At 34.0% G+C, this 13,302-nt stretch overlaps 1 protein-coding gene across 4 annotated transcripts in view; it reads left to right on the top strand.

Moving 5' to 3' along the window:
- The window catches only part of PLOD2 (procollagen-lysine,2-oxoglutarate 5-dioxygenase 2), an 88,694-nt gene extending 77,843 nt beyond the window's left edge, over window positions 1–10,851 (top strand). For 2 of the 4 annotated variants that reach the window (XM_014829909.3, XM_044754331.2), the window contains exons 13-20: window positions 1,427–1,568; window positions 2,719–2,781; window positions 3,755–3,868; window positions 6,461–6,526; window positions 7,589–7,693; window positions 8,871–9,017; window positions 9,124–9,249; window positions 9,418–10,851. In XM_014829909.3, the coding sequence (XP_014685395.1) occupies window positions 1,427–1,568; window positions 2,719–2,781; window positions 3,755–3,868; window positions 6,461–6,526; window positions 7,589–7,693; window positions 8,871–9,017; window positions 9,124–9,249; window positions 9,418–9,573 (919 nt within the window). In that variant the 3' untranslated portion in view covers window positions 9,574–10,851. The remainder of the gene's footprint in view (window positions 1–1,426; window positions 1,569–2,718; window positions 2,782–3,754; window positions 3,869–6,460; window positions 6,527–7,588; window positions 7,694–8,870; window positions 9,018–9,123; window positions 9,250–9,417) is intronic. The other 2 variants (XM_014829910.3, XM_044754332.2) reach the window with 1 other exon arrangement.
- Window positions 10,852–13,302: the final 2,451 nt, after the last annotated feature.

The following is a 13,302-nucleotide window of genomic DNA, read 5'->3' as shown; positions in this document are numbered from 1 at the left end:
AGAGTAATATTCTTTAGTCAAAAGTTTGGAAAGGGAATTTAGTTTAGTTAATTTCTTTATTGGCCAGGATGAAGGCTGTTTTGATCACTTTTAAAATTCATAAATGAGCAAATAAAAACAACACTAACAACTCAAACCTTCCAACATTTCCTGTTGTAAGAGGTTTCTTTTTTGAAATAGCTAATATTCTGCTTTAAAGATCAATTTCTTCACCAGTATCTGATTTCCATTTCCAGAGCTTGAAAATAATTTACTTGCTACAAAGTGTGTATATGACTGATAGTTTTTTTCAGAGACAACAGTTGATATTTCAATTGTGATTACTTTTTAGTTTAAAAAATAGGTTTTTTTTGCTAAAGTAGTGTTAGGGAAGAATGTCATTCTTTTTTTCATCAGATGATGGAGCTGAGTGAATCAGATGTTAAGTCATTTACCTAATTTCTCAGATATATCAGCCCAAGTGAAAAAGGAAAACATTCTTTCATGACTAAAAATATGTGCCCTTAAACTTAGAAAAAACCCCACACACTTCTTGTTGAACAGTTCAGAAGGAAAATGATGATTTGCTTGTGAAAATAGTATTAGTAAATTTGAATGATGTAAATATGATAAAGGCTTTCTCTTAGGTGCAATTAAGAAGCATGATAGCTGAGAAAATGTTATGAAGATCGTATTCTGTTGTTTTAAAGTCCTTTAATTGTTTCTGGGATGATTTGTGTGGGCCATATGCCTGATAGTCTCTGTGGGTAGAGCAGAAATAAGGGTTCACAGAGTAGAATAGAGAATTCATGTTTCATTTCAGTTGCTTTAGGCGCTGTCATTGTTGTCTGAAGTGTAAGGAAAAGGATCAGGTGGAGGTTTTTGACCTAGTTTATACAAGAATACACTTCACATATAACAGCTACAGTGTTTGCCCGTTTCCGCAGTGTAAATACTTTTATCGTGGCTGATTTCAGGCTTCTGATGTGAAGACTCTGGGTGTAGACTGGGGAAGTGAAACCAACGTCAGCTCTGGGGAGCCAGTGTGAGCTGGCTCTAGCACACTACCGATTGTATGTGATTGTTTTGGTATCAGACTGCTTCATCTTAAATGGAACCACCTTCTGTACAACAAAATATTATACTCTGTAACAACTAAGTGAGGATGACAGCCAAAATGCCAAACAGATATCAACCCTGAAATGAAGTTTATCTAGGGAGATTGTGATTTAATCTCAGAAAAACGTAGTATGTACCAAGTAATCTCATATGTATATGTATATTTACGTCAAATATGAGTAAATGTGGTTGCATTTGTGTGTAATTTGATTCAATAAGTTATATATGCAAAATTTTAAAACATAAAACATTTATTTTAAAAAGATAAAAATAACCTTAAAATATTTTGTATTTGTGGTATTTTGGAATATCTTCTCTTTACTTTCAGAGGGATATGGAATGTCCCATACATGGCTAACGTGTACTTAATTAAAGGAAAGACACTCCGATCAGAGATGAATGAAAGGAACTATTTTGTTCGTGACAAATTGGATCCTGACATGGCGCTTTGCCGAAATGCTAGAGAAATGGTAGGGTATAGGATGACGGCTTGCTTGAATGTTCTTATAAGATGGCTTGCTTTCCCAGTTGATATGTTATTGTGTTTTGATGCCCTTTTTCTTTCTAATTTTTAAGTACTAGCCAATTTTTTTGATTCTGCATTGATAAATTGGGAACACTTATGGAGAATAATTTGTGAACATTTATCTGTGGAAACAATTTGAAAAATGTTAGGTTTGGTGCTTAGGCTAACTCATAAGCAATAGTAAGATTTCAATAATAAACATAGATTTGTTAGAAATCAGTTTTGTATTTTTAAGAATTCATCTTTACTCCCATTTGAAATTCTATACTGAAAACTTGACCTGATTAAAATTAGTTAGATAAACCCCAGGTGAAGTGATCATTTACACATTTAAGAAGAACATACTTTTGTTCTGAAATCAAGATCCATATTTTCTCTATCATTATTAACTCCACACTCTTAAAAAGCTGGTTCTTTACCACTAAACTGAAGAAGGGTTGATATATTAGTATATTTAATCTATATGAAAAATTAATGATACATTGCTATTCTACAAATATATTTTCATTATAAAACTAAAGTGACTGTAGAAAATGTTTTTCAAAATGTATAAATATGTTTTAAAATGTATTTATATGGTTTTGTGTTTTAGAAATGATTGGGCTATTTTATTCAAATTTAAATAAGCAAATGTGATTTGGGGAAAAATCAGAAAAGTTGGCAAGTATTTTTTCTTAGTTTAATAAGGCATGTGTTGTTTGAATATATTTGTTTTTCCTACAAACCTGTGTGCACTGTTACATTGAATATCCTCAGTACCTGTGACTGTTTTTTGTGCTCATGTTTGGCTAATTTGACTCAACAGCGCATCCTGGAATGGCCTCTCTTACACATTTTTTTTCCTTTGTCTTAATTTTGTGTCTAATGAAAGTTCTACTAAGGAATGAGCTTGGATTTATGTTTGACCCAAAACAAAGAAAGGGCTGGAGATGTTTCTTTCTGTGCGCTCTAAGCTTTGCTTGTCCTGCATGTTGTCTATGAAGGACATTTCACAATGTCAGCTTTTGATCAAGGGCTGCTGTTTTGATTTACCTAAGAATACCTGAGAGAGTGGGTGTGCAGGTCAACTTACCCAATGCTTCTCTTCATTTTAGACTTTACAAAGGGAAAAAGACTCCCCTACTCCGGAAACATTCCAAATGCTCAGCCCCCCAAAGGTGTTATTTTTATTTATTTTTATTTATTTAATTAATACTAGATATGGTATATTGCCTAACAGTAAAGTTTCTTTAAGAGTCTTCTTTCCATTTAGCTGGGTAAAATGTTGGTAGTCGTTGGTTCTTAATCTGTATATATGCTTGTCTGTTTGTGTGTTGGGGGTGGGCATTGTGTGATCGTCAACTCTTAGTTCTTTGGGCTGATTGACATTTTATGATTGACAGATGAGAAAGTTAAACCCAAAGGCCTTTCTCTAGTTTGTATTTTTTTAAGGGAGAGAAGAGGTAGAAGTAAGCATAACGTACATCTTGATTAAAATGAGATTTGGGTACTCTTCATTAATTTTTTTTTTATTAATAACTAACCCTTTTACCATTAAAACAGGTACAAAAAGAAACAAGCTTACTTTAGGGGTGTTTGCCACATTTATTTGGTTTGGGGCAAGGATGTGAGACTGATTAGCCGCCTTATAATGCACGAATAATTTGTGTGTTCAGTTTTTAAACATCAAGACAATAAAAGTATAAAACAGACTGATGAAATAATACTGACATTTGAATTCTTGCTTAAAAATGTGATGTCTTCTTTGAAAGGGAAAGAAGCCAAAAGAGGTACAATTCATTGCACTTTGGTGTCTCAAAAATATTTCTGCTTTCAAACAGGAGTTTTTTCCCCGATGTCTACATCTAGGATCAATGAGAAAGGGACAAAAACAGTCCATTCTTCCTCTTCTTTTCTTCAGTTGAGTGTCAGTGCTATCAATTAGTTTTGTGTGGTGTCTGAAGTCATAATTGCAATTTTATTTCTTTCATTGTACATCATGCATGTTTTATATGAAAAATAAAAATGCATGTTCATGAATGAAATATAAAAGTTGAAATTAATATCTCCTATGTATTTTTCCTATAGTTAAATATATTTTCTTGTACTTTCTTCTAAGATTGTTAATACTATTATTTTTTTGGCATATAGGGTGTGTTTATGTACATTTCTAATAGACACGAATTTGGAAGACTATTATCAACTGCTAATTACAATACTTCCCATTATAACAATGACCTCTGGCAGATTTTTGAAAATCCTGTGGTATGTATTTCATACTCAACTTCATTTATTGCTTATTTTCCTATAACTCTAAATGGATGTAAATCAGTTGGATTAATAATGTGAAAATGTGGTAAGAGGCTTTAAATTTTTTTAATTATATCTTTTTAAAAAAGATATATAACTAATTATACTTCATGACCTGTAGAGTAGATGTAAACTTCACCAAGAACTTTTTTTTATTAAGACATATGTTAGATTTGGGGAAGGGAATTATCAATTTCTTTGATCTCTCCCAGTGTTTCTATTTTATATATCAAAAGCACCATCAAATTTTTAATCACAATTTCAGAAAAAATGTTTACATTTTTAATATTTTAACTTATAGCAATATTACATTCTTATTTTCAGGAAGAAAATTCAAGAAGTTAGTTTGGGAAAATGCATTTTATTTTGTCATTTCGTTTATTTTTTATAACAATTCTGTGAATGTACACTAAATATAGCCAGAGAAAATTGCAGAGATTTAGCATATAAAGAAAGTTTTAGGTTGAGGAAACTATTTCCTTTTAAAATCTAAAAAAATTATTTCTTTTCTTAAACATTTGAATCATACAAGATTTAACTCTTTTTTATCTTACTGAGACCTGTTTTCTCTAGTCAAGTTAGCACATTTATTCAAGGGGAAATGCTCTCTTGAATAATCATCTCTGTGATATTACTGTTTATGGTTTTCCCCTTGTCAATAGTAAATGTTTTAAATTACAGAATCTCAGTCCACCTGCCCAGAATTGCGTTTTGTTTTGTAAGAGTAGCTGACATCTGAGAGTAGTAAATGTAATGGTCTCAGAATACTTGTTGAATAGAAAAAGAATACTTTTTGACATTTTTATATTTTAAAAGTACTTCTGTTCCATTTTAGCTGTATATCTTCATCTTTCATAGGAACTGAAAAGAGGCGTTTTTTTAATGATGAGGGTGGCGTTACGTATTTTACTTTGGCACTGAGTCTCTTGGTATTTTGAGTGATAGAATTATTTGATTTCTTGTGTAATATTAGCTTCCTGAAAAAATGTCCCAAATTATATCCTGAACTGTAGACATTTGTGTAAGAATTCAAATCTTTGGAGAGGATGCAATGAAAATATCAGAAGTAAGTAGGAACTACTTTTCTTTCTGTGGCTTTGCTTTGTTCATTGGTAAATTAGCCTGATCAATATGACACATGAAGGATACCCAAAGGAGAATATTTAATGATTATCCCATTATCAGAACTCCTCAGAAATTAGTAAAGTCACAGTGTGCTCAATGATACAGGAAAGGTGGTCTAAAATGAAAAGATAGTATTAATACCCAAATTTAAGTTCTTAGGGGCCTTTTTCTTTAACTTCAAAAAATCAATAAAGGTGCATAGGAAAAAAGACTTAGAGAAAGATGCTGAAATGTTATGGATGATTATTTGCTTCTAATTTTTTCTCATATTTTGGAATCAGAAAGCTAATCAATATTAGAGGGAATAATGATAAAATACACTAATTTGATCCTTATAATTATATACTATGTGTAAATGGAATTTATTAGAGAATTTGAAGATAGCTTTGGTTCTTCCATATCGAAAATGTCTGAGCTGTGTATAAGCAGGGATATGCAAAACTGAGAATGGCATATGTGTTATCAGGGCTCCCCTGAAATTTGTCCTCAAAAAGTACATTTCGGACAGATGTTTTTTGAAACATACTTTGATTGGAATTATCTTGAGTCCATATCTCAATTCTTCCATGCTGGCTCCCTATATCTGTACTTTGTAAAGAGAAAATTAAGAATTTTGTTCAACAGTCTAAATGCATTTAAGAAGAGATCTTTTTGGATACTGAATCACCTTATATTTTAATTTGAAGTGATTTAATTTAGTCCCTAAATATTGGGTTTTGAAGTAAAACACTTGACCCAGGCAAAGGATTCCTTTGCTGATGTTGACAAAAAGTGAGATATCCTAATTGTGTGGTTTGTGTGTCAGAGATTGGTCAAAGAGAAGATTCGGGTTCATGAATTAGCATGAGGAAGAGCTGTTTTTCAGTATATGGTCTATACCTTAATTCCAGTAACTAAAAGAAGTGAAAGTTTTATTAACCCCGTATTCATTCTTTGATACATGTTAAAAACTGAAGTGAAGGCAGATTTTAAATACGTTAACAAAATTTGTTATTTTAATGTAATTCATTATAAAAGTATAAGTAAGACCCTAGGAGATTAATTTGCTGATATTCAGTAATACTTTTTGGTAGAATTTTATCATCTTTTACTTTTAAACACCCATGTATTTGCCTACCCCTGCGTATATGCATAGAATATAGAATACAAATCTAATCACTATACCATTACTCAAGTTTTAAAATCCTGAGGTATAAAACTTTATGAATAAAAATTTTGTGTTTCATAGAAATATGTGAGCATACACAGAACAAGGCAAAGATTAAAAATGTAAACTGTGGTTTCTGAAAATTCCTGTTTTGTCCACTACACAGTCGTTTATAATTTGAGCAATTTCTAAAATGCATATATTTTATATTTTCTACTAAAGTACTTATAAAAAGGTATTTGCTTTAATCTGTGCAATTGCTTTTTTTTTGGTAGGACTGGAAGGAAAAATATATAAACCGTGATTATTCAAAGATTTTCACTGAAAATATAGTTGAGCAGGTTTGTATTAAGAATTACTATGATATGTAGAGCATTTTTGCTACATTTCCAGAAGGGAATATTGTTAATGCAGTATTGCTGTAGCGGAGGATGTTGTGAAAGTGAAGAAACTGTCCTTTAGGTAAAATTCATGTGACTTAATTACCAGTTTTGCAGCCTTAAGGGTCATATAGTTGTAAAAATGTAGAACATGGAGATTAACAATAATTTTAATATCAGCCTTTTTTAAATCAGCTTCCCAAATGTTATAGCTTTCTCAAACCACTAAAAAAAGGGGACCTTTGGCAGATCTTTGGTGTAGGCCTCTTCCAAAGAAAGTTTATCTTTGAAAGAAATTGGACTCCAAGAGTCTCTCCTCAGGTGTTTTAAAAAATGAACTCTATTTTAGATTAGTGTTCCAAACTATTGCTAATACCTTATTTCAGAGAATATAAGGCATCTTTGATCCTGAGATGCTCCATTGTTTTGTATACTGTGAGAAAGAAAAAAAAGATACTGCCAATTAGACTATGACTTAATGTTTTGTAGTCATTTAGAATTTTTTATTTTATGTGTACCAAAAGAGCTATTTTAGACTTAAAGCATCATATGTCCTGGGGCTCTGTATACATAATAACTTTTCATTTCAATGACAAATCATAATGTAAGTCATTTTAAAAGACATTTCCAAGGGCAAGTTCACTCTACAAGTACACCACCAACTACATGCATGTGTGCATACACACACACAGTGAGGACAGAAGGAAAGTTTGTCTGAGTTTGCACACAGTGTGGATTATGACCACATCACAACGGCTGCCTGGCCAACTAGGACTCTAAGACACATCTTGATCTCACAGATGTTAAAATGCAAAATAAAGTCTTAGAAAGCATTAAAAAGAGAACCCCCGAAACTAGTATTGTCTATAGACAATCATGTCAATAATTTTGGGCAAACTTCTTAAATAGACATCCGGAAGTGAGATGAATATTGAATATTGTGTCCTATTATTTTTGAAATATCATTTATTAGTTAAAAGACACAAAATATTGCTCTCTTAATGGTGATGCCATGTTTTATAGCCTTGTCCAGATGTCTTTTGGTTTCCCATATTTTCTGAAAAAGCCTGTGACGAACTGGTGGAAGAAATGGAACATTATGGCCAGTGGTCTGGGGGGAAACATCATGTAAGTTGAATTTCACACAACTGAAATGTGTATGTGGGGTGGGAGGAGGGGTAAATATTTAGAGAAATGAGAGGTGATTTGTCCTTTTTGTCATTCATGTCTGAGTCCTAGACCTAAATGAATGGGCTAGCCAAGGCTGCCAGGAGAACTCTGTTTTTAGTCTAATTCTACCACTAATTTTTTAACATTTAATCTCTCTGGGCCTCAGTTTCTCATTTGTGTGTGTAATTTCACTGGATGGTCCCTAAGGGTCAGTGTCCCTGGGCTGGAAATGGTAAGGTAATACCTGTCTTTACTGTGTGAGATTGTCCTTCTCCAAGGCCAGTTTTATTCTCTGCATTTTCACAGTGAGCTATAGTGAAAATACTAAGACAGAGCTTATCTGGTTGACCGCCGAAGCAGTTTTTTGTGTAAACCTAAGAAGGAGAAATGTTTGAATGCCTTCCGTGTAATTCGATTTTGTGTTTACATTTAGTGCCAAAGACTTGGCAGGAAGTATTACTGTCTGTGGTTCAAACTGTTTCTTTTCCTCTGAGAACTCACAGATGCCAGCTCCTTAACAATACCAAAGAATTTACATGGAATACTGTGGAATATTACTGCCTCTGTTCAATTACATAGCCAAGCTAGTTGGCTGATCAGGGAGACAGAAGTTCAAAGTACAAGGAAGAATGTGAAATCAGCATGTTGCAGGCAGGGTAGTGACACGCAGGCATGAAAGGACTTTGGGTGCCAGAAAGTAGAAGTGAGGAGCAGAGCAAGGAAAGCTTGTGTTCAGTGGTAGTTCGTCCAAGGGCACATACGCTGAATCTATGCCCATTAAACAGCTAAGGCTGCTTGAAGGGTCACGGTAAAAAACTCACTTTTCAGGGGTCACAAGAGGGCTTTGGAAATCCATTTTATTTACTTTATAGTCCGAGCTCCCATCTACATTAAATAAGTAGGAAAGGAGTCTACTGACTTGGCAATGCTTTGCTTCATCATTGATACATTTGCAAAGCCATGTTGTCTAAGTGATTTTGATAGTTTTGCAATTAAAGCAGATGGTACACCATAATTGAACAACTGTTATTTTTATTGTCTATTATGATCTTGTGGTTGAAAAAAATTCCAAGATAATATAAATGTGAATTGCACGTGGACCACACTTTTATGATGTCATTACTGTTGTTTCTAGGATAGCCGTATATCTGGCGGTTATGAAAATGTCCCAACTGATGATATCCACATGAAGCAAATTGATCTGGAGAATGTATGGCTCCATTTTATCCGGGAGTTTATTGCACCCGTTACACTGAAGGTCTTTGCAGGCTATTATACGAAGGTAGTTATCCTCCATGCCCCTGCCTACCGCCTACCAGGTTTACACAAATGGGCAGTTTTATGTTTTTATTGATAAGCAAATCCATTGGTTTGCTTTGCTTTTTTAGGGGTTTGCGTTATTGAATTTCGTGGTGAAATATTCCCCTGATAGACAGCGCTCTCTCCGCCCTCATCACGATGCGTCTACGTTTACCATCAACATCGCGCTCAATAATGTGGGAGAAGATTTTCAGGTAATTATGGCTTTTACCTTTTATATTTTTCACAAGAAATAAGTCATTATGAAAAAGCCTTTGCCTTATTTTTTTTAGATTCTACTTACATGGCGTAATTTGAGTTTTGCCACTGATAAAGAATTAAACAGAATGAACTGATACATTTATTTGCTCTGTCTCTTTTAGGGAGGTGGATGCAAATTTCTAAGGTACAATTGCTCTATCGAATCGCCGCGGAAAGGCTGGAGTTTCATGCATCCAGGGAGACTCACGCATCTGCATGAAGGGCTTCCTGTCAAAAATGGAACAAGATACATCGCAGTGTCATTTATAGATCCCTAAGTTATTTACTGCTCATTGGATTGAATTTTCTTTTGGAGTGGATGACTGGCATGAACATGTCTTTGAAAGATGTGCTTGAGAAGTTGAGAGGAGTATTTAAATAACTGCAACAGAACAGCTTCACGTTGGGCCAAACATTTGAAAAACTTCCTACAAAAAATTCTTTGATATTTCTTAATGTCTGCTCTGAGCCTTAAAACACAGATTGAAGAGGAGAAAGAAAAAAAAGTAAAAGCAAATATTTATTTCTGTGCCTTAATGTCTCTGAAAATAATGACAATTTTCTGAATTTGTGTTTCAGTTGATAAAATATTCAGGTACAAATGTACAAGTGATGAATGAGACTAATAGTATTTTCTTATTAAAAGCCTGGGAAGAATTTTATTTATCAACTTGTAGACAAAATGAATATAAATGAAAATTGGCAATTTTTGAAACATTGGAAAACTGGGGTTCTAACTGAATTTGTATGCAACTAATGGTGTAAGTACTTTTTTGACCTCCTACGCAGGTACTTTTTACAGTAGTTATTGAAGGAATACAAAGATCAATATTACACAGTGTTTTTCCTCAAGAAACTTAGTACAAAGCATGACTGAGGCCCAGATCGAGTTGGAAACGTTTTTGTTTAGATTGTGCAACAGATATTTTTTGCATTTGTGTTCGAGATCAAGCCCTCTGTTCCTTCAGAAGACTTTTCCAAGGCGGATTATGTTAGGGAGATATTAGATTTAGGGAAGCTTTCAAGCCGTTCCGTTTGTTAAAGTACATCAAGTATTGACTTAAGATCAAGTGTCCTTCAGTCAAAACAGGTTGTTTTTTTTTTTTAATTCTAGAAAATAATGAGGAAAAAGAAAATTTCATTGAGATTAGTAGCAGCATTTTATGATTTTTTAAAAAAATTTTCTAAGTACTTGAATTTTATATCAGGAAAATAAAGTTGATGAGCCTTTCTTCTTCCTTTTGCCCTTTGTCTCTCTCCACATTCTCTTTAGGGAGAGTCTTCCCTTTTTGTCTTCCCAGCATAATCTCCATTCTATCCTTCTTACTCTTTTCAGTACCTTCCCTTTATTCCACTTTAAAATATTCCCCAACACAAAAAAATTTGTGACTTGATTTTTCACCATTTCTCTGAGTAAGGTTTAAATATCCTTATTGTAGCTACTGTTTTTAACTTAAAGGTTAAACTTGAAAAAAAGGTCTAAGTCATGGTGCCAAGATTCATTTTTCTAACACCATGTGTTAGAAAATTATGAAAAATAAAATAATTTAAAATAAGGTTCTGTTGTCTTCTTTATTATTGGTGATTTGTCTTTAGAAGAGAATTTATTATGGAGTAGCCTGAAGGAATATCTGGATATAATAGGCTATCATTTTTTTATTTTTTTTGAGGAAGATTAGCCCTGAGCTAACATCTGCCACCAATCCTCCTCTTTTTGCTGAGGAAGACTGGCCCTAAGCTAACATCCGTGCCCATCTTCCTCTACTTTATATGTGGGACGCCTACCACAGCATGGCTTGCCAAGTGGTGCCATGTCCGCACCCGGGATCCGAACTGGCAAACCCCGGGCCAACAAATCAGAATGTGCACACTTAACTGCTGCGCCACTGGGCCGGCCCCTAGGCTATCATTTTGCTTGGTACATTTACTAATATCATAATTTAAATGAAGATTCTATTTATTGAATTAGAAATTGAATTGTAAGATCTCTAATTTCAAAGTGATTATGGGTTTGATCTAACATTTTACAAGTAAGGAAATAGAGACAAAACATTTATTCAATATGTATATATTTATTCAGTGGTGTTTTTGAAGTCCCTACCGTGCGCCAGGCACTATTCCAGATGCTGAGAATATGCTGATGCAGAAGGTCTTATAAGTACTTGGGGATGGACTTCGGGAATAAGAAGCTGGGTTCTATCTCTTTTCTCTTCTTTGGTGGCACTTAATACCCAAAGTAAATTCCTGCTATCCATCAACTTGAAGAGACATTTTAGTCATTATTTGTGAATTATATTATTATATTTCAGGGATGGTATTCCAAATACGTACCTGGTTATGTCATGCATGCCAACAAATCAGAACAGATTTTGCTTATAAAAAGTGGAGTTCTCCCCGTGCAACCCAGCTTAGTGTCCCTTGTGTGCACTTCAGAGGAAAGATGTCTACCAGATCCTGGTTCTTTACAGTTGGGGTATGCATGGGTGGTGACCTACAGTAACTATTTTAATCTCATGCCATGTTTCCAGAAATTGGATCAAGGCAATCAGCTGAGCACATTTTCTATCTTCCTTTTTATCCCAGATTACATGAAATGATATAAAATGTACTTTAAAAAAGAACAAATCACAATTAGTGAGGGAAAGGATGAAAAAGTCCCATAAGTATATCAGAAAGTTTGAAAGATGGAAAATGGGCAGGATTTGGTGGATGAAGAAAGCTGCAGCTTGAGACATGCTCAGCTCTGCCAACCACCAATGTGTTCTCTGTTTCTGTGAGTTCGCATTTTTTAGATTCCACATATAAGTGAGATTATGCATTATTTTTCTTTATCTAACTTCTTTCACCTAGCATAATGCCCTCAAGGCTCATCCGTGTTGTTGCAAATGGCAGTATTTCCTTTTTTGTGGTTGAATAATATTCCACTGTGTGTGTGTGTATATATACATATATATATATATATCCCAGATTGCATGAAATGATATATATACACACACCACATTTTCTTCATCCATTCATCCATCAGTGGACACTTAGGTTGTTTCCATGTCTTGGCTATGGTAAATGATGCTGCAGTGAACATAGGGGTGCAGGTAGCTTTTTGAGATAATGATTTTGTTTCATTTGGATATATTCCCAGAAGTGGAAGTGCTAGATCATATCATTGCTATTTTTAAGTTTTTGCAGAAGTGAAATAGTTTACCAAAGAAATATAATTGTATATCAATTGTTTATTTAAAGAAAAAGCAGTAGAAAGAAAAGGAGAGAATTCCCATAACTAATTTAATTTTTTTGTGTGTGTGAGAAACATTTGCCCTAAGCTAACATCTGTTGCCAATCCTCTTTTTTTTTCGGTTGAGGAAGATTATGCCTGAGCTAACATCTGTACCAGTATTCTTCTACTTTGTGTATGGGATGCCTCCACAGCATGGCTGATGAGTAGGTCCACACCTGGGCTCTGAATATGTGAACCCAGGCAGCCAAAGTGGAGCATGTGGAACTTTAACCAGTGGGCCATGGGGCTAGCCCCCTAACTAATTTAATTTTAATAAATGGAAGTATTGATGTTAATAGCACCTATTTGTGTTTGCAGGTGCCTGTGTGTGTGTATACATATATTATCAAAGGGCTTTAGATGCTCATCATCATGGTGGCATTTTTTTCCTAATTCTTAATGTGCATAGGAATCAATGTGAATATTTTCCTGTAATATGGATACTTTAATAGTCTAGTGTATTAATTTTCTCCATTCTGTTTCATTTTTGAAAAACATAAGTAATTTACCCATATTGGTAACTTACCTGAGAGATCAAATGCCCCTCTATAGAATAAAAATATGGAAAACAGCATATGAATTGAGTGGTCCATCCTAATGACAGAATCTCTTTATATATTCCTCCACTCCTATTTTCCTGTCATATTCACCATTTTTTTTTGCTGAGGAGGATCTACCCTGAGGTAACATCTGTGCCAGTCTTCCTCTCTTCTGTATTTGGGTTGGCACCACA

This window comes from Equus asinus, chromosome 21 (genome assembly GCF_041296235.1).
Source record: "Equus asinus isolate D_3611 breed Donkey chromosome 21, EquAss-T2T_v2, whole genome shotgun sequence".
NCBI classification, from domain to species: domain Eukaryota; kingdom Metazoa; phylum Chordata; class Mammalia; order Perissodactyla; family Equidae; genus Equus; species Equus asinus.
Note: the sequence above shows the minus strand (reverse complement) of the source record. Positions and strands in the feature narration are given on the sequence as shown.